At 36.6% G+C, this 21,352-nt stretch overlaps 1 protein-coding gene across 2 annotated transcripts in view; it reads left to right on the plus strand.

Moving 5' to 3' along the window:
* The first annotated feature begins 589 nt into the window (after positions 1–589).
* The window catches only part of LOC120625402 (protein Fe65 homolog), a 70,821-nt gene continuing 50,058 nt past the window's right edge, over positions 590–21,352 (plus strand). For both annotated transcript variants that reach the window (XM_039892453.1, XM_039892454.1), the window contains exon 1: positions 590–725. In XM_039892453.1, coding sequence (XP_039748387.1) covers positions 590–725 — 136 coding nt within the window. The remainder of the gene's footprint in view (positions 726–21,352) is intronic.

Genomic DNA, 21,352 nt, shown 5'->3' on the forward strand with positions numbered 1-21,352 from the left:
TAGTACCCATAACACAAGCTACGCTTACTTTGGGGCTAGGTGGCGATGTGTGTATTGTCGTAGTATATTTATTATTTATTTATTTATTATTATCATAGTCAGATAATAATAAATAAATAAATAATAAATATATATGATGATTACTGCCACACTGTTGGGCACAGGCATTTTTACATACCCACATAATCATATTCAGAGAGAGACTGTGCTTTTTCAATAACATAGATGGTTGCCATTTATTCTATAGACTATGATGTAACTAATGTCGCAATATGATTAACACGATTAGTGAAATAAGCCGGCCAGTAGAATGCATGCGAGCAAATTCACCACCGATTAATTTAGCCCGTATTATCCTTTGTTTCAAATGACAAATACGTTTCCTAACTGCTAACCGGGTAATGGTTCGGATAATCGGGCCTTATGGCATGTTGTTTAGAAATCTTTTGCATCGACGCGTCCTTATGCGCGTTCTATCAACCATTTTCACTTGAATCTGAAAAGAGTTTGCCTATTGACTTTTGACTGTAGCCAGTGTTGGGTGTGCGCAGCGCGACGCGGCGCGATGCCCCGGTCGGCACGCTAGGGCATGCTCTGCGGCGCCGTGTGGTCCGCCGCGCCGGTGAGCCTGCGCGGCCTGGCGCCGCCGCTGCCGCCGCGCCCCGCACTGCTGGCTGCGCTCGTCATGCACGCGCTGCATGCCAGCGACGAAGACAGCTTTATAGGTGAGTGGCAACCCTTATCTGACTTATAGCTCCGTAGGACTTTATTCCGGCCCAACCGGCGTCACAATTGTCATCGTCGCAAAAGTACACGCTGCATGAGACTCTCGAGCTTCATAGGTGAGTGACAACCCTAAATAAAATAAAACAGCCCCAATGATCAATCTCCAATGAGGTTCCAACAACGCGGGAGATATTATAGTCCACAAGTGTGTGCACAACATGGGCGTGCAAAGGGTTTTTGACCTGGGTATGCATTAAAAAAGCAACAATATAAAACAACATAGAAAAACCTTACAGTTTTTACAAAATGTTTAGGTAAAGCAATGTTTTATTACACTTATGAAATACACACACACACATCGCTGCTGGTTAGTCAAGAATCTGTATCATAGTGTTTCATTCTATTTCTTCCAAAACCCTGATAGGCTCTGAAGGTAGGGTATGCAATGCCTGTATGCATGTTTGCAGTGCACGCCACTGGTGCGCTGACACAGGTTTTCTTTTCCCTGACCGTACAGATCAATAGGACGGTTAACGGTTAACGTGCGGTGAGGTATAAGGGTGAATCACCGCTAATTTCCAAACTCTCGGCCATAAGCGGTGAAATTAATGGTATTGAGCATTTCTTGATAGAAAAACCCAACCAACGGTGAAGGAAATCATAGTGTGGAAACCACCATGCCTGAGAGTGCCCCACAATGTGTTCAAGATTTGTGAAGTCTACCAATAGCCTGTCCTTGTGGTGGACTGCGGCCTAAACCCTTCTTATTCTGATTGAAAACTCGTACCTTGTGTGGGCCAGTAATGAATAACCCTTAGAAGATCATAATAGGCGGATTTACTGAGAAGAGGCGCATCAGTCGCAAGAGGAAGTGTTGTTTACTCTGTTGAGTTATCCAGTTGCTTAGGGACATTTTCTGCAGATGGACAACTAAATTTTATAACTTGTGTGTGGATAAAATCGCGGAAAGAAAAATGTTGGTTTTTTGTCTATGTCGTGCTGAGCTATATTTAATAATTGTATTTGAAAAGATCTACCAACCTTCATACCTACTTACTAATCTCGAATAATTCAAGCGCCGGCGTTTTAGATATTTCTCGTAGTAATTAAGTGATTTTTATTTATTTTTGATCGTAAATATTAAAATAATACCCCTGCATAAAGGTAGGACAATAAAGTCAGGGTCACCAGCTCACCGCTGCAGACGAAGTTAAATCAAAGTGACCTTCTTTATGTTATGACGAACCTTCGTTTTAGTAACTATGGTAGAATAACTGTATAGTAAGTGCATCGAGGTTACCTCCCGCGTCGTAGCGGTTAGCGTAGAGATAAACGAAAGATCGTAGCCAAGACATCGTTATTAAAAGTCGCGGTCTCTCTCTAGTCGAGTGCCATCTAGTGAAAGTACTGTTTCTCTTGATGGCGCTCCTTTGATACTATATAAATCGCAGTTAACTTCCACGCGATCGAATTAGTAAACGTAGGTTCAAAATCTCACTCGAGGCAGTCTAGTCACGGGACATTCTAGCACAGTGCGAAAAGTTCGAGGTGTGTATAATTTAATCGGGCAAAATCACCGCATCAGACGCCGCTACCCATACATTGTTGTATTCGCTAGACTTTTTGCGTAATTTTGGGAATATTTCAACAGGTGCCCACTTAAAACACTACGGTTTCATACTTTACATGGACGTTTTTCCATTCCATGTAATAGGAAAATGTCACCACTCTTTGGCCTTGACGTTAGATGTAAAATCACCGATACCCCCCCTACAGAGGGCCACTTTAGGGTCGTAGAGAAACTTCAGCAAGGGCAACTGTAGTGTCATGGAGAAATTACGTCACCATCCTCGCTTACAGTGACGTTTTTCCCGTGGATGTAATAGGTATAACTTATCTGAGTCACGAGCCTTTAGCCCTGATGTTTGGTGTAATTTCACTGATAAATTCACAACAGAGACATGGTGATATTATATCTTCTCGCGTCGTAGGGTAAAGAAAACTTCGGCAAGTGCATCAATACAAATCGCAATTATGTCGATATAACATCTAACATGCTGTATCATACAAAATGAGGTCTTTTTTTAGTTTTTTTGTTTCAGCGCCAATCAAAAAGTCTTATTCTACTATCAGTCAAATTTTTTAATTTCATATTACAGTTCTTGTAGACGGTAATAGGTTATTTAACATCCTGATACAAGGACAATTATAAAAAATTCAAAATTCATTTATTTCAAGTAAGCCTAATATAAGCACTTTTGAAACGTCAAGTCTGTCTGTGTGTAGTGACTCTACCACCGGTTCGGAAGGCAGATTCTACCGAGAAGAAGCCGGCAAGAAACTCTGCAGTTGCTCTTTGCCAATATCAACAATTTACATTTTACATTTTAAAATTCAATTTTTATCTTGTGAGTGTTATATATATGTAAACTTAGACTTGAGCCTAGTTTCTTAGAAAAATAGAAATAAAACTGTAGCTCACCTTGATATTTAACGGGCTTACATTTAAAAATGGCAAAAGTTTAGATCACTTTTACGATGGTATAAAAATGTTTTTGTGCCAATGGCGACGTGCTCGGAATGCCGATGAGTTTCGCGTAATTCTGTGAGCAATAATGTAAAAGACAAGTAACCAAACCTGGAGCACTCTAAAGTTTGAGAACAAAGTCTGAGCTGAAACTTTGGGCAAGCTTCAGCTATCTTCAACCGTTTGCTTCTATTAAATTCAACGAAAGGTTATGGTTACACAAAAAAAAAAAATTAAAAAAAGTCAATTTTGTAGTAATACTTCTTTTGTTGCGTTATGAAAATCGGATGACATTAAAGTGAGTTTTGGAATGTAACAAAAGCCATGAAGTTAACAGATGCACTTTTCACAAGCTTAATTCCTAAACACATGTTGACTCTCGTAAAACTGAATTTCAAATGGTGATTTACCTTTATTGTTTATATTATACCTAAATGAGAAAGTGTATCTGTATGTTTGTTTATTTCTTACCTATGTACAATGTACCAATCTGTGGATACAGATTCCTATCTATATTCTACCACCCTTGACTCCAATGTCACCTGATGTAAGTGAAGATGACATTGGAGTCAAGGGACTGAACTCGGGACCTCTTACTTAAAATACCACAGAACTCACCACTGCACGAAAACACTGACTAAATAATTATGCGACGTTAAATGTGTAACATCGATAGCCTACTAACCGATCGATGACTTCTATCAGTAATACAAGGCAACCGACTCGTTCCACCAAAATGGCTGTGCGAGTCACGCGAGCCGCTATCTGCAGACATCTTGGCGCCGGTGCCTCCCCCTACTCCCCCACGCGCGCCGCTGCATGGTATAGTGCGGATTTTCTTAAAGACATGTTTTGGTGGCTGATTGAGGGTTGCGCTTTAAGTCGACCTGGAGAAAACATAGTTCATAGGACAAAGATTATAAATAGGTAAGCTTACTGCTTAAAATAAGGACTTCAACTTCACTTTCAGGGATGATGGGATGGGATTCGATTTCCAGTAGGCACCTCTAACTTTTCTAAGTTTTGTGCGTTTTAAGCAATTCAAATATCACCTGCTTAAATAGTAAAGGAAAAAATTGCGAAGACAGGTTTCTTCATGTCTAAGAGATGTTTTCAAAGGTGTGTGGAGTCCACCAATCCGCACTGGGCCATCGTGGTGGACAACGGATTTAACCCCTCCTCATTGGGAGGAGACCTTTGCTCTGTTGTGGGCTGATAATGGATTAATGTGATGATGATGAAGCTAACTGCGAAAGCAGAAGCGGTGATAGCCTAGTGGGTAGGACTACGGCTTTACTTTCCGTGGGCAAATTTGAACCCTCTTCAAAAAGTCTTCCAATTCTGACAGGAGACCCGTGTCCTGTAGCGGTAATTGCTTGATGATGATGAAGTTAACTGGGCAGGAGGTCGGTTCAAGAAAAATAACTGACCTAGCTCAAAATTACCATTAAATTAGTCAAGGTAATCCAATCCAACTAAAACACAGAGTAAGCATTAAGAGGTAAATGCTTTCAGTGAAATCATTAGTCTTTTGTCGACTCTGAAAATAATATAAATTCTGGGTATTTGTGAGTGCACTCGACGAATACAGTTCGGACTCAAGCGTCCTCGTCGAAACGTTATTGGTGTATTTGGGGAATCTCAGGGTTTATATTGAATCGGTATTAATTTACCTCAATAATGCGTTTATTAAATAAAACTATGATTCTCTCGTAATATATATAACATTAATAATTCATGAAATATCATAATACGAGCATCTCATGTACATGTGAATCCTTACTAATATCACATCTCACTACCGTGTACTTTTCATGTAATGTACCCATGAAAAGTGCCACCTGTGGGCCTTTTTGAATAAAGATAGTTTTGACTTTGACTTTGTGTATCACTTTTTATCCCAGAGAAAAAACCGTAATAAACGCGGACGAAGAATGCGGGCAACAGCCAGTATTATTATAAATCTGGATATTACTGAGACGCAAAGTTATAGAAGTGTACATTATAATATATTTAGCTTAATAAAATGGTTAAAATGTTATAATTATAATTGGTTATTATTTTTATGTAGCTTTTATAATTCTTGAAATAACACAAAAATACATTTATTCTCTTAACTAAATGGAAACGAATAAACTAATGGTACTATTTTCTACGTAGGTATTTGTGAGCCCACTCGACGAATACTATTCAGATTCAAGCGCGCTCTATAAAAAGTTATTCATTAAATCCAATTTTTTGCATTCATATTTTATTCATGGTTAACACAAATTCATTTGTCCATTTGGTCTTTTATACATTGGGAAACTAATATAACACACGTTATATCGATTACATATTGTACACATATTGTATATATGTTAAACTTTACGCTCACGTTTGTGTTTAATTCCAGAGGACTTAAATTAAATGATGATACATTGCACTCAATAAATATATATATGTATACTTAATGTATAAATAATTAGAATATTTATACGTAACATGTGGAACCTGTAATTTATGCAATAAAACCAATTCTTTTGTATAAATGGAAACTTATATATAAATTCTGTCTATTCGTGAGTGCACTCAACGAATACATTTCTGATTTCAAGCGTGCTCGATAAATCGCTATAACTGTTCGTTGCATAATCGGAGTGTTTATATGAAAAGATATGATGAACTAAGTGACAAAATTTAATTTTTTACTAATAATTAAATATTTAACTTTTGGTCTATTATCAAAATGGTTTATTAAATACGTTATCACGTATATAATTACGTTCATCACAGGTGGAGCACACCTTTAAAGACTTTAGTCTTCAGGTCTATTTGTATCGACGAGTTGGAAACATGTCATAGTTTTCCAAATGGAAACGTTTATTCTGGATATGGCCTCATCCACAAACTTAAAATCACTTAGTGTAATATGAACCAAGCTAAGATGGATCTCTTTGAACAAAATGTACAACGAGGAAGCCCGTAGGAGAACCAAAGTAGCCAAATTATACCAAAGGATCATCAACCTGAAATGGCAGTGGGCAGGTGATGCCTCTTGCAGAATTGATATTCGCTAGGAGGGACGTGTTCTGAAGGTGAGACCGCGTAAGAGTTCAAGACCGATACACTACATACCTCGGAAAGTCGCTGGATAAGGATAAGGATACGGAGGTAGTGGACATTCTTACAGTGGAGAGTTTATATCCAATAGCGATAGAAAAATTATAATGATTTTCTCGTTAAATGTAGTATTTATAACAGAAACACGTGGATTAGTTATCCATGTTGAATGTTAAGCTTAAAAAATAAAGGTTTTCTAGATATTTGCAACGTATTAGTGACGTTATTTCTTGGGCTTTTGTATAAGCGGCAATTTGTAAACTTATAGTAAAATAGAGACTAGCCCCGACATCGCACGGGTGGAATGTGGATACTAATGTGGGGCAGTTGAGAGTCATTTAGTCATCAGTCTAAACGAATATGATTATGATACTACATAGAAACCATCCTCTTGAGTCACTCCATCTATTACATTAACATGCGTTGCATAGTTCATAAGATCTAATCCTACAAACAGCGGGAGCGAGTCAGTTTTATACGAAAAAAAACACGAAAAATCATCGAGTCATTTTTATATTTGTTTAAAAATAAGGATGCTGACATGGTTTTCCACAAAAAAACTCTTTCCAGCTGAACACCATTTTTCTTTCGTACTCTCCTTCTGAATTTATCTTAAAGTCCTTCATTTTACTACTATTGAAATACCTATTAATAAATTTGACGGTTTTACGTGAGTAGAATAATACCAACCGTGCCAAACGAGCCGCTATTAGAATATTAATAGTTTTAGTTGGGAAACTTATACCGAGTCACTCTCATTTCTCAAAAGTTAATACCTTTTAATGAGGTTTAAGAAAACGCAAACAATATTTCGCTGAACAACGTTGATCAACCAAACTGGATAGGTGACCGATATGTCCAATTAGTGTAGTATTTGGAGATTCGATTTGGCTTTTTGTAGCTCGCCTTTTTGACGGAATTTAATAAGTTTGTCTAAGATCCACGAGGTTTGAATTCCCGGTTTTGATGACCTTCCTGGCTCAGTAGTAATCGCTGTGGTCTTAAAAGTCGTAGGTCCTGGGTTTTATTCGTGGCAGGGAATTTATAATTTGTGCATTTTCTCTAAGGTGGTATGTTGGGAGGCTTTGGCTGTGGCTGGTTACCACCTTAACCTTCTTTTATTCTATTCTTAATAGTCAACTATCTCCCTCTTATTTAAAGGATCATTTTCGCTTTATTTCTGACTCTACTTCTCATTCCAACCTTCGATCCCGCCTCGGTAACCGCCTGGTACTCCCATTTTGTAAAAATAAGTTCTTCGGTAATTCTTTCACCTTTAAGACAATTATGTACTGGAACAATCTGCCTGATGAAATCCGTGGAAGTAATTCCCTTCCTATATTTGAGAGTCGTCTGCAGGACTACAACCTCTCTTTGGGTGTTGGCAGTTGAAGTTCTTGCTTTACTACTGTCTGTAAATTATGTATTAAAATCTACTTTTATATATTATGTAAATTATATATTTATATATATTATGTATATTTTATACTTTTATATTACGTATATTTATTAAAATTATCTATGTATTAGTATCGATACATATTGGTATTTATGTATATACTACAACACTCTTGGCATTATCCCGTTTTCTTGCTCTAAGTCCTTTCTACAAAGGTTGCCTGTAAGTGATTGCTTGCATAAGGCCGCCTTTGCATATCCACATTGTTTACTGTTTCATTAATGTTTCTTTTCCTATATGTATGTTATACGTGCAATAAAGTGTTTCTTCTTCTTCTTCTTCTTAACATTAAAGATGTAGTGCCAAGCGATTTAGCGTTCCGGCTACTGCTATACCACACACAGGCTACATTGTTCGATTAGATTGTCCTTTAAGCCCCTTAGTCTTAGACTGTATATTTACTAACCACCCGATAAGATTGCACTCGAGGGACTACTGTACACACTAACATGTATCTATCTATCTATATATATAAAAGAGAAAGTGTTTGGGTGTGTAGACTCCGAAACGGCTGGACCGATTTCAATGTACCTTTCAGGGAATCTCCGGATTGACCTGGCGAGTAATCCTGTAAAGTTTGGTGACGATCGGAGCACTCCTATTTTTGAACTGTCAAACTGTCAAAAAGACCTTTAATTTACTATGATGATATTCTATTGTTGGGTGTACATGGGTGTAGATAATGATCTTCACCCGCTCGAGAAGAGAATAGAAGAGAATGAATACGGAGAGAAATAAATGGTTTAATATGTTATGAGACTTAAATTAAAAATTTAATGATGTAAGTTTATTGTTTAAATAAAATAAAGCAAAATCTAGCCCGGCGAAGCGGGCTGGGTACGCTAGTAAATAAATAAATAAATAAAGCCTTTATTGCTGATATCTAACACCCTATATCTCGCACTTTAGTTAATATCAGCGCGTCTCCTGACGCATAGGCCTCTAGGTGTTTCCATGTATGCCGGTTCCGTGCTTTCCTTGACCATAGTATGCCTGCCGTCGGCTTGATATCATCAACCCACCGCTTTCTTTGTCTACCCTTTTTTCTTTTTTAAGCCATCCCTAACTTGCCATTCAGTCAAAGCTTTGGTCCATCGCGTTTCTCGCGAAGCATATGCCCTGTCCATCTCCATTGTAGCGTTTTGGTCAGGTCATCTTCAAGCTTAGTGATTTCTCTTAAGTCTTTGCACCTCCTCCTATCCTTTCTAGTGAAGCCCAACATGCTGCGTTCCGTTCGTTGGCAAGTCCTGATTTTTAGGAGGGTTTTTTTGCAAACAAAACACACTAACATGTACCTACTGGAATAAAAAAAGGATAGAAAATTAAGAAATAGGCGACATCAAACGTGTTTTTTGGAGCCGCTGGACTCAAATGGCATAATTTGACCTGACAACAACAAGACCTGTATCCAGCAAAGGCCGTTCATCGACAGGGGATCGAAGGATGATAATGAACTAAGTATAAGATACCTTCTATTTGTGCCGCGCAGTCGGGTAAAAATGAAAGAACTAGCGACATGCAAACTGGCAACAACAAATTATCAGTGCAAGCCATTTGGCACCATGCCGAGGAGCTAACGGGAGAATTTACAGGATGCAAGAGTAGCTCAGGCACTTGTAACACTTTCACAATAAAAGTTTTTTCAGAAAATCTGATTCAAATGCCACAACAAAGTAGAAAATCTATTTTTGTTTTTTTTTTGGTTTACTATGAACATGTATTTCACATGCCTTTTTATAATTAAGTAGTCCGCAGAAGTCACAAAGATACTTCCCATAAAAAATAAATACTTAGTAAATAAAACCGCATTCAAAAATAATCACAAAATCTAGATGTACCTAGAATAAGCAAAGTCTTTATAAACCTAACTAAAAAGTCTTTAAAAACCTAAATTGTGTTTAGACAGTCAGTTATTTTGTTGGTTGACATTTGGAAATCACTAGGATTTCTTTGGAGGATCACTCGATACATATTGTTACAACTTACAAGAACAGGTTGTTAATGTGTGACTTTGTAGAAATATATCATCTTTTAAGTGAATGAATATACTTTTATTGGATCTTTTCTTTTTTTATTGAATAAAAAAAATACTTGCTTTATCAAACTAAATACGAGTGCAACTATTGACTTAAATAAAAGCAATCAGCCCAGAAACGGTAAAGACATCGCAGTACCTACATAGATTAAAACGCATTGAATTGAAAACGTCCGCCATTTAAATTGGGTTAGAAATAATAAAAGCTTAACGGAGATGTCATTGTTCGAATACGAATAACCTCTTGAGCACGTTTTGTGCGGATTTTCCGCAATACCAGATCATTTCTGCAGCGCACATTCAAACTGTTATCCAAAGAGAATATAAACACAACGTTGTGTTCAGTAGCGTTACTACCCTATAAGATTACTTTCGAAACACGGATTTAGACTCTTGAAAAACTGAATATCCAATATTTGCTCCTCATTAAGTTAATATGAGACCTAGTAACTTAAATTACAATCTACAATTTAGTCTCGCTGTTTTCTTAAATGCGTCAGTGCTGCCATCTAACGATAAATCATAAGACTGATGTCATAAGATATGTAAATTATCGTGCTGGTTTTAAAAAATGTATAAGTAATTGTGCATACTTATTACTTTAAAATTACAGTTTTTACAACATGTATCTTCCTGTCCTTAAAACTGGCCCCCTTGATCACCGGAACTATGCTGCTTAGCGGCAGAAATAAGCAAGATGGTAGTATTTCAAGCTACGCTTACTTTGGGGCTAGGTGGCGATATGTGTATTGTCGTAGTATATTTATTTATTTATTTCCCCTTGCAACTTCAGTACGAGCTGTCACAAAAAGCTCCACTAATACTAAAAAAAAAATCATTCTTTCATTCATTCGAAACCTAACCGATGCTCTGTTTGATTTAAAAGAGTTTCTAATTTTACACTTATTTTGGCTCGTGAATTTTTACAGAACAGTCCGTTTTGGAGCCTTGACACTCGATCAATACTATGGGAATACATATCGAGCCATGTTATTTATTAATTTGTATGACTTATATTCTTTCAAGGCAAGCTTCTGTGCATATACGACTCCAAAGTTTAAAAACCTCGTCGATGTAGAGTTAGTTATCACTCTTATTTCCAAAAGTTGTCCGCGTGAATTTTTGAATAATAGACAATTCTATATTGGAGTTAATCATTTAGTGAAATTGCGAATTAAAATAGGAATCGGATTTGGATGATTTTAGAAAATTTGTGACAAGCGTCCCACTCAGTTCAATTCTTAAACTAAATGTTTTGTGATTAATTACAAAGAAATATAACATGAATGCGGAATCCGAAAGATTTGAGTTAGTAATCACTCTTATTTCCAAAAATTGTCCGTGTGAATTTTTGAATAATAGGTAATTCTATATCGGAGTTAATCATTTAGTATGGTGTCAGTTTAAAGTAGGAATCGGATGGGGCTGATTTTAGAAAATTTGTGACAAGCGTCCCACTCAGTTCAATGCTAAATGTTTTGTCATTAACGTCAAAGAAATCTAACATGAATGCGGAATCCCTAAGATCTTTAGATGATTAAAAATCTAGAAGGTAGAATGTTTCAAACGATTTCCACAAACCTCTACCGTACAAATTCTATGAAAACCTAGTGAAATGATGCAAATAAAAGTGACGTACTTTCAGGTATTCAGTTCAGATATGACTCAGCTACATGGTTTTCCCGGTAGCCTATAAACAAGTCGACGTCCTAATATTTTATGCAACCAAATTTGAACTATATCGATCTGGCATAAGGTCGAGATTTCTGTGCTTGCTATTCAGGAAGGTTAAAAAGATTTGCAATAGAATTCAAACTTTAGCGACGGACAAATAGAGTTGTTATATCTTCGTCGACGGGTCAGGAAGGTCTTTAAGGCTTTTGCAGAGAGCAACGCACCACTATTAGTCAGATATTGGTTTTGTTTTTCGATGCTAGTGCAATGCAATGTGTGGGTTGTTGACTTTAGTTAAATTCCTGAGATATATTCTGCAGTTGAGTAAGTTAGTTTTCTTATTCGTATGTTTATAAGTCACTGATAGCTCCGATATAATCATTCGCAGATACTCCCAGCAATTAACTTAAGTAGAATCATTAATCAATGACCTATTTCGTTGATAACTGCATACAGATAAAACAGCTAAAAACCCAAATTAAAATTTACTAACTTCTCTAAACTCGGAATAGCAACTCCATACAAATCAGATATATTATAACATTCTACGCTTCATCACTCATAATTTAGAGCTGTCGAAAACTATTTAACCGATCCTAAAACCGTTTTAACCCCCAATGCAAAAATATGGGATGTTATAAGTTTGTCGTGCTTGTGCGTGCGCGCGCGCGTTTGGGTGTGTGTGTGTGTGTGTGTGGGTGAGTGTGTGTATTTCTGTGGCGTCGTATTTCCTAATGGATAAATCTATTTTGATTGTTTTTTTTTGTTTGAAAATTGAATTCGTCGGAAGTGTTCCAAAATTTGAAAATTGGTCCAAGATGGCCGCCGCACGCCGCCTCAATATGACTTAATACATATTTTTTCACAACACCCTCTCAACATCGGTACTCATCTAGCATTCAGTCTCATTTTACATCCGCGGAATGTTGCAAGCTCACAACTTTTTCCCATTTTATGGTGAACGCTTAGAAAATTATAGGTAAAATAATTACTGTCAACTGCGAAATCATATGAAGTAACTAATCGTTTGTTCGAGAAACAATTCTAAAGGGGAGTGGTTTTTTCCGCTTCAATATTAGTCGTGTGCACGGTTTCTGTTCTTTATTCTTTGTGAAAGGTTTTGTGTAGTAGAATACTCTATATTGAAAAATGGGCGGTTTTATAATTTCATCCTACAATAGAACTCAATCGTCCTTTGTTTGTGTTGTTGCCGCTATGCTGTGTCTAAATGGCATCCTAATGGATAATCAATACGTTCCAGCGGTCGCCAGTCGCGGATGATTTATTATTCATTGGCTGGAACTAAGGATATCTACGTTACCTTTAGGATATCTATGTTTCTCCAGCAGAGACTTCTTTCTGCGATCATTTCCATCTCATAATCCTAACACAGCTTTTCTGGGGTAATATCTAACCTAGTTTACTGCCCTAAACTATCTAAACGAATTTTAATGTTTTATTATACTGAATAGTGATCAGAATGCAGTCAAAGTCAAAGTCAAAGTCAAATATTTCTTTATTCAAATAGGCACATAGATGGCACTTTTGATACGTACATAACAAGTAAAATATGACATAGGAGTGGATTGATGGCGATAAATAAATTCGTCAACTTTAAACTAAGGCTACGAGGGTTCCAATCGCGGCCCTGGTCTAAGAAGCCCACAACAAACTTAGCCGGTTGTTATTTTTTTTCGTTATCACCATCTCTCATTGTCTTTTAAAAACTATTAAAGAAGCAACCTGGTTAGAGCAATAATTTACACCCAAGCATTTTTATCGTTAACATAGTCCTTAATACTATGGCATTATTATTATTCATTATTATTATTATTTACTTAATGGCAGCCATTTTATTTTCAATCCATGGATTTAATTTAAGATATTATAATATAGTCCATACTAATAATATAAAAATGAAATGTCTGTTTGTTTATTAATTTATTACTTCTGCCAATTCGACTATGTAGTGTTTGCATCTATTAAATAGATGCACATACATTGTCTCACGTAGACTAGCAGAGGGGGTCAGCTGATAATCGAGTAGTCTTGTGACGGACACGGTACGGATAGGACGTGCGCCTGAACTGACTTTGTAGTAGAGAGCCAGTGGATTGCGAATACTGCCGGCCATTACAGGCTATTTTGATGAAATTTGGCAAACATGTCGCTTGCATCCTGGAAGATGGACATATTACATCATATATAAGATGTTTTATTCCAGAATAGCACTAGAGTAGAGTTAATGGGGTAATAAATAATAAAGCCATTCGCAAAATTTTGCATACAAATAGCTGTGTAATTTATTATTTGATTGTTTTCGAAAAACTGTGTGGTGTGTATAACCACATTAAATTTCTGATATCTGTGATGGATCACGCTAATTTCCTATTCACGAAATATTTTATAAAATGTTGACTCGAACTATAAATCGGATCTAAGACCTCGTAATACTTAGTCTTCAGTGGCGTGCACAGGGTTTTTGACCAGGGTATGCAAAAAGCAAGTACAACATATTGAAAAATTCCCCTCCAGTACGGGTTATATAAAATAATTTGGGTATGCAGTGCTTTTGTGCATGTATGAAGTGCACGCCACTGTTAGTCTTGCAAACTACTACATCAGAGAGGTAGTTGTCGATTTTTCTTGTTGTAAATAAGCGGTAGGCCACACTGTTAGTTCAGTAGAGCTTTTGTGACAAAGCTCGTCGACGTGCTCATTTCTACCACAAAAGCTCGTCTGGGGAAATACTACTTATCTCTTCGTATAACATACATACGTATTGATAGTATTTATGTTATAAATTTACATATTTATATATGTTGTATATGATTTTTAGTAGTTTACATTAATTATGGGTAATTTCATGTATGTTTATATCTTATTTGTATTTATATGTAATATATTTATATTTTTATATAGTTAAATATTTCATTTAAATAATTGTATAATTTTTAAATCTTATTGATTGCCACCTACCTCTTTTCTAGGTTTTTTCCTTTTACGCCTTTGGTTGCCTGGAAGAAATCGCTATGTAGCGATAAGGCCACCAAATTGTACTCTCTTGCTTTTTTTTTTATATCTCTGTAACTACATTTTTTCTTTGGTGTACAATAAAAGTGTATTCATTCATTCATTCACTCTACGAATACATAGCATTGCTGTGTTCCTGATTTGAAGAGCGTAGTGGCAGGTGTTATTATAGGCAAATGAGGTTTATAGGCACAGGTCGGCTCTCCGTAGGACATGTTCCTTAGATGCCCTGCGAATTGTTCCTCTGTTTATAGGCGATGATTTGCATCGTACCATTTTCAGTTAACCATCTTCTCGCTCCGTCAACTAATAAGAATATAAACGGCCAAGTGCAAGTTGAACTCGCGCGCGATGGATTCAGTAGCATTAATTACAAAAACGGTCAAAAATCATGACCGTTGTATGGGAGCTTTTTTAATTTTTTTTGTGTTCCTGTGAAAATTTCAACTGTCTAACTATTACGGTTCAAAATTCATTTTCTTTCAAGAAGGCCCTATTTTATAAGCACTTTTGAAACGTTAAGTCAGTCTGTTTGTAGTGGACTCTACCACCATGTTCATGAGATACAACCTGATGACAGTCAGACGGACGGACTGGAGTCTTAGTAATAGGATCCCGTTTTACCTTTTAGGTACGGAAGCTAAACTATACTAAAATAATTATACTACGGCAATACACACACCACCATCTAGCTACAAGGAAAGCTAAGCTTGCGTTCTGGGTACTATGATGATTGATGAATATTTTTATGAATAATAAACATAAATACTTATAATATACATATAAACACCAAGAAATTGAAAACCATTTATATTCATAGCACAAACATTTTCCATCGAACCCGCAGCCTTGGACTCCGAAAGCAGGGAAGCCCCCACTGCGCCAATCGGCCGTCCAACAATCCGTCAAAAATAAAAGACAACTAAAGTGTGCAGTTGGTATGTGCTTCATTCTAACGCAAAGAACTGGTTCTTCATTCGCTGCTGTAGAATGGTCAATACGCCGTTGAGCATTGAAGGATAGCATTTTACCCAATCACTACCCTAATTACTTGTGTTGTTGCGTCATAATAACGTAACTTGTTTTATCATAATCATTTTTACTTGCTACTATTTTAATTGGTAAAGAAGGCTTCGGCATTAGCTAGTTACCACCGTTACGATTAATACGTGCCGCCTAACGATTTAGTGTTCCCGTTGGTATGATGCCGAGTAGAAACCGCAGGGTGATGTGTTTAACTGAACTGCCATATTCCTAACAGTTTAGCCCGTTACCATCTTGGACTGCATGCCCATCAGCCGAGATTGTCAAGGGCAAACTTGTAGTGGAATAAAGAAAAAGCTGGCTCCCAATACATCTAGGAACATATTGTAGACTAATGACAATATTTCTCGCCAGTCCCGAACGGTTAGCCAGACGGTAATAATATTTGACGATAAAAACTTTTCTCGCTTGTAACGACTCGGGCAATAACGATTGTGGGCGAAACGAACGCGCCGTAACGAAACGAACGTGATATTTTGTAACGGAGCAATAACACACAATAACTGCAGCACTAGCAGTTTTATCCAACTTGCAAAAAAGAGGTTCACAATTAATCGCTATCCTCTTAATATTTCAACTCTCACATAATATTTCAACCTAAGCCGCAGCCTTCTTTCATGCGTGGATGTCTTATATTAAGTATTATTTTACCATTTCTGCAGATCTACGTAAGATTTTGAAATGATTCGATTTATATTTAAATATTTGGTATATTAGCTGTTGCCCGCGTGGTTCATTCGCGATAGGAAAACTAGAAAACAACTAAAGTTTATATTACTCTGTGCTTTCGTCTATATGGCCAGAAATCAAGTTGATTGATTTCTTAGTTGGGGTATTAAGACAAGACAAACAAACAAACAAACGAACAAACAAACACACTTTCGCATTTACAATATAATTAATGATTACATTGAATGACTTTACGTAAAAACTCCAATAAATTCTGTTTCTTTCCGATATTCATTTCATTTTAATCGAAATTATAGGAAATAGCATTCGAATCTAATCTAATGTATTAAAGGCGAAGCATCACGAGCCAAGTAGTCGAGCAAGTCTAGTCTTTCTCGAGCAGAGTTCCGTACTCTTAAGAGAAAAAGTATTTAAATAAAACGGTAATCTTATACGTATTGATATATCTAAACGACTATACTAGAAAGTGTGGAGGCTTCGGCCGTGGCCAGTTACCACCCTACTGATAAAAACGTGCCGCTAAGCAATTTAGCATTCCTGTACGATCTTGCGTAGTACCTAAACGATTCGGGGTAGGAGTTTAATATAATTGTGTACCACTAACGGGTTAGCCCGTTACTATCTTAGATTGCCTGAACACTTTTCAGCAGAGTGAGATTTTAGCTGAGGGCTAACTTGTAGTGGGATAAAAAATTAATAAAAAAAAAGTTAGTTTTACTTGTCTGTACAGTTTATGTAAATAATGACCACGCAATTAATGATAATCGTAATAATTTCCGATTTTTCTGAAATTGATGATTGAGATTTGATGGTCGCCTATTTTTTTATGTATGTACATATATATATATACATACATAAAAAAAATAGGCGACCTTCCGCGCCCATTGCTTTCGATTTTTACGCATCTCAATCTCTCTCTCTCTCTCTCTCTCTCTCATATATATGTATATACCCTTCTCTGAGGTGACTCGGCCGACCTAAATGCCTTGCAGTTCTATCGTAAAAAAGATGAAGGAATAAAATCTTCTTTCTTTTGTTCTTGGGCATAGTCTCCCAAATATAACAGTATCTAACTAGAAAGAAAAAGAAAGAACAGACTACCTGAGGTATAACAAATATATAGAACATCGCCCAAAAGACCAGTTTGGGCAACGCTCTGTATATCTAAACTTGTAGATGTAATAAAAAACTGGGACTCCTCCGCACGTAAGTGAATAATGCTATCTGTCCCACTATGAGCTTCAAAGGTAGGCCCTTATTACACTCTCAGACGATTAACGACCCACTGCTAACCACAGGCCGTCTCTCTCACAATAGATTCTGTATTAAAGCATCACCCACAATGCTGGTTCAATGCGGGTTTGCGGGCTATAATGACTATAACAACTTAGTTACTACTACCGGTTAGACTAACCGGGTGTCCAATCGCTTAACGTGCTCTCCGAGGCACGGGAGTTGACCGCCAATTTCCTTATTAATAATAATAAAACTGGGACTATGTTTACAACAAGGTCAATTATTTGTGCGAAAGTAAAAGTCGACGTTAAACTACAATCGCTATGAGAACAAACGTGATCCAGTTATAATGAAAATCCGAGCGAAGTACGAGCAACTTAAGAAGAAATAATTATAGGTTTTTTACCGCGAAACGACTAAACTGATTTTACAGAAACTTTTATAGCTAGTTAAGACTCGAAGTTTCCGAAAGTTTTCTTGGCAATTTATTGCGGGAAATGGGAATGCAGAAATACTGCGCAGGAAGATTATTGCAAGTAAATAGTAATTCCATATGAATAATTATAGTTAAAACTACAACTGCAACTTTTTGATTTCTACAACTACAGCCCGATTTCGACAATACTGTTCGCCTCGTTCATAAATGATGAAGGTTGAAGGATTCAGGCTACATTCTTAGTTTATTCTACTAAACTGTAAGGCACAGCTGAATAGGTATATAATAAAGTCAAATCGTCTGTTTTTAAATAACTTTTGACCAAATCACAGTTAACAAAGAACTCGATTCCATTCCAACGATAATGGCCTGTGAGACACAGCTAAAAGAACCAAAAAAGTTTTTATATGTATAATCAGTTGTGGAGGATCGCATAGTGTAGTCTGTGACTAGGGTTGACACCTTTTTAAAACGATCGAGTTCAGAAACGTCCTATTAGTGTACACGTTCACTATTTCAGTTGACACGAAATTCACTAGCCACTTTGGTAATTTGCTATCAAATAACCTATTATATCCATATTTATCATTCCGAAACCTAAGTTTCTAGCTGAGTCCATTTCATCTCAGTTGGCAGGTACAATTACAAACTAAATACTTTGTATAATTGCTCAAACCATTATTATAATGAGCGCTATTTGATCGTGACTTTCCACAGTAGGTAAGTAGTTTGTCCACCAAATTTAATGGTGTCAACTGAAATAGTGAATCGGCCTGCTAATCTCTATCCAGTCGTGTTCGAGCTGCCTATATCAAATGGAGTGCAGTGAGTGTGTTTGCGCACGCACGTGTCCACTATAATATCTCCCGCATAGTTTGAAAATCTCTCTGGAGATTGACATCCGCGCCGTGGCTGTAATCGGTCAACGAAACTATTATTCTAATGTACAACTTGGGTGCATAACTGCTTACCTCAGGAGAGAGATTTCGAGGTAAGACTCTTAATGCGTTCTAGGAAGCTTAATATCACGTACGTGTAAAGTTGTGAGACTCAAAAGAAGGCTCAGAGTTATCCAGAGTTCGATTTTATATTTTTACGAAAACGTTAAATCTGAATTAAGTATAAGATCCAGCTTAACCAACATAGTCCAACGAGTCGCAAAGTGGAAATAAGCGGGTCAACATAGCTTAGAAGAATTATGGACGTTGGGGTCCCAAAGTGCTGGATATCCCGCACCGATAAGCTTAGTGTTGGTAGACCCCCTTTAGATAGAAAGACGGCATCAAATATATTCTCATGACAATCAAGATTGAAAAAAAGAGTGGAGATTGCAATCGTCCTCATTGGCTGAGGATTGTAATGATAATAATTATTGGGTTTTCTTTATTTCACTTTGAAATAAGATACAGGTTTCACTATAATTTTCTGATACTTTATAGAATAAGTCTGTCCATTTTAATGTACTATATTATAAAGTGAGACGTGTGGCAGCCCTATCTTCGAGGGAGGGTGCCCACTCCCTCCTCCAATGCCCTCTTTCAGCCAGTCGACTGCCGACCGCGCGTGTATATGCACTAACGTTACGTCCTTCATTCTGTTTTATAGTGATTCCATTTTTAAACGGTGCCCTATACGTGACATTTGTTTTTTTAATTGGGTATTTTATAAAGTGAACTACTAGTGAGAACATTAAAGAAAAATCTGTTTAGTGTACGGCGTACGAAGGTTTTTTTTTTATTGTGATGCTATTGTTAAACAGTTTTAATTATTATTTTCGTGTTTAACTTAATGTTTATTGTGTCAGTTATATAGCGTGATTGGATTATATTCATGTCTAGGTCAAAATTATAAAGGTTTAAGTAGAATCCATTCATTAACTGGTTATAAAAATTATATTACAAATGATTCTGTGAAGTAAATTTATTTTATCCGTTTCAATTTTTTATTCGCTTTATTTAAGCTACCTAGTTAAAATAGGAGTAAATTTTTAAAAGCAAATTGTTAAAGGTATATGCAGACATAATCGGCCTTCGTGCAATAAATCTAAATATTATTGATCGAACTAATATATAGAGTAGGTACATCAAAGACGTTTTATGTGATTAGGAAGTCAAGATTTTTTCTTTTAAAACACTGAATTCTAATGTAACTAGATATTAAAAAAAAGGTAGCCATGTTGACATCGGCCGATCTTCTTTTCAGTCTTTTCTATGCCAACTTCAAAATACTAGTAGGTACCTGCCACATACTTGTGGAAACGTTTTTTTAAATTTTTTAATGGCTTTACAAGTCGCATTTTACTCGATTACCCATAAAATCCACCATAACTTCAAAATGCCTTACCAGATTTCGTACCTCAGTACCTCAGTACTATCGTTAAAATCCATGCTTCATTCCGAGTGACCGTGGTGCATTAAAAAAAAAAAAACAATAGGTCGGCTTTATGGCGTACTTTTAAAATGTGAGCACATTAGTAAGATAATACAATTATTTAAGTGTGAAAATTCGAACAGTTTTTGGCAGCTGTTTTAATTAATTACCTTCGTCTATTTAACTCTATTAATTTTCGGTTGCAAAATCAATATGCAAATGTAGCATCAATATGTAGGCAATTTAAAATTTCGTTCGAAGCAGTATAACGAATACTTATGTAAATTTTTGTTGCAATATTGTTATTAACATCCTTCGTTGAAAAAAACTAGATTTACATTGGCTCCTTGCTGTGTTAATTATGTGAATAATTAGTTTTATTTATCATTATTATTCAAGCATCAACTTTGCGATTTTGTCTACGTACTTACCTACTTAGTGACTTGGTCACAAACAAAAAACAAAAAACATAGTCCTTCCGCCGAAATTGACTGTACTTGCGCTCTAATCTCAGAAATTTCTGCAGGGAAATAAGCACAAAAATAATAAAGCATTGAGTACGCTGCTTAAATGCAGGTTTGCGGGCTTTAACGATTAATATCACATGTTAGAAATAATAATCTGGCACGATGACAATAATGTGCTCTCCGAGGCACGGTGATGAATCAAACACTTGGTAGTCTTTACACGTCTTTGAAAACATTATTGAGAACTCTCAGGCATGCAGCTGTCCTCACCGTTCATTTAAGTAAAACGCACATAACTCCGAAAAGTGAGAGCTGACCGGGGATTGAACTCTTACTTCTCCCTCAAGAGCTAGAAAGAGAAGCCGAAGCCTTACCCTTTTAGAATTTAAAAACAACATATATTTAACAATTCAAACACATAACTAGAAAATTCCTTTTTTTTTCAATTAATAACGTGACCGATTTGAGTTTCCGGCCCATTAGTGACCCAAAAAGCGCGGCGAAAAAAGCAAATGATGGATCACCTTATGAAACAGGGTGTGTTAGGGTGTGA

The sequence above is a fragment of the Pararge aegeria genome, chromosome 7, assembly GCF_905163445.1.
Source record: "Pararge aegeria chromosome 7, ilParAegt1.1, whole genome shotgun sequence".
Lineage (NCBI taxonomy): Eukaryota > Metazoa > Arthropoda > Insecta > Lepidoptera > Nymphalidae > Pararge > Pararge aegeria.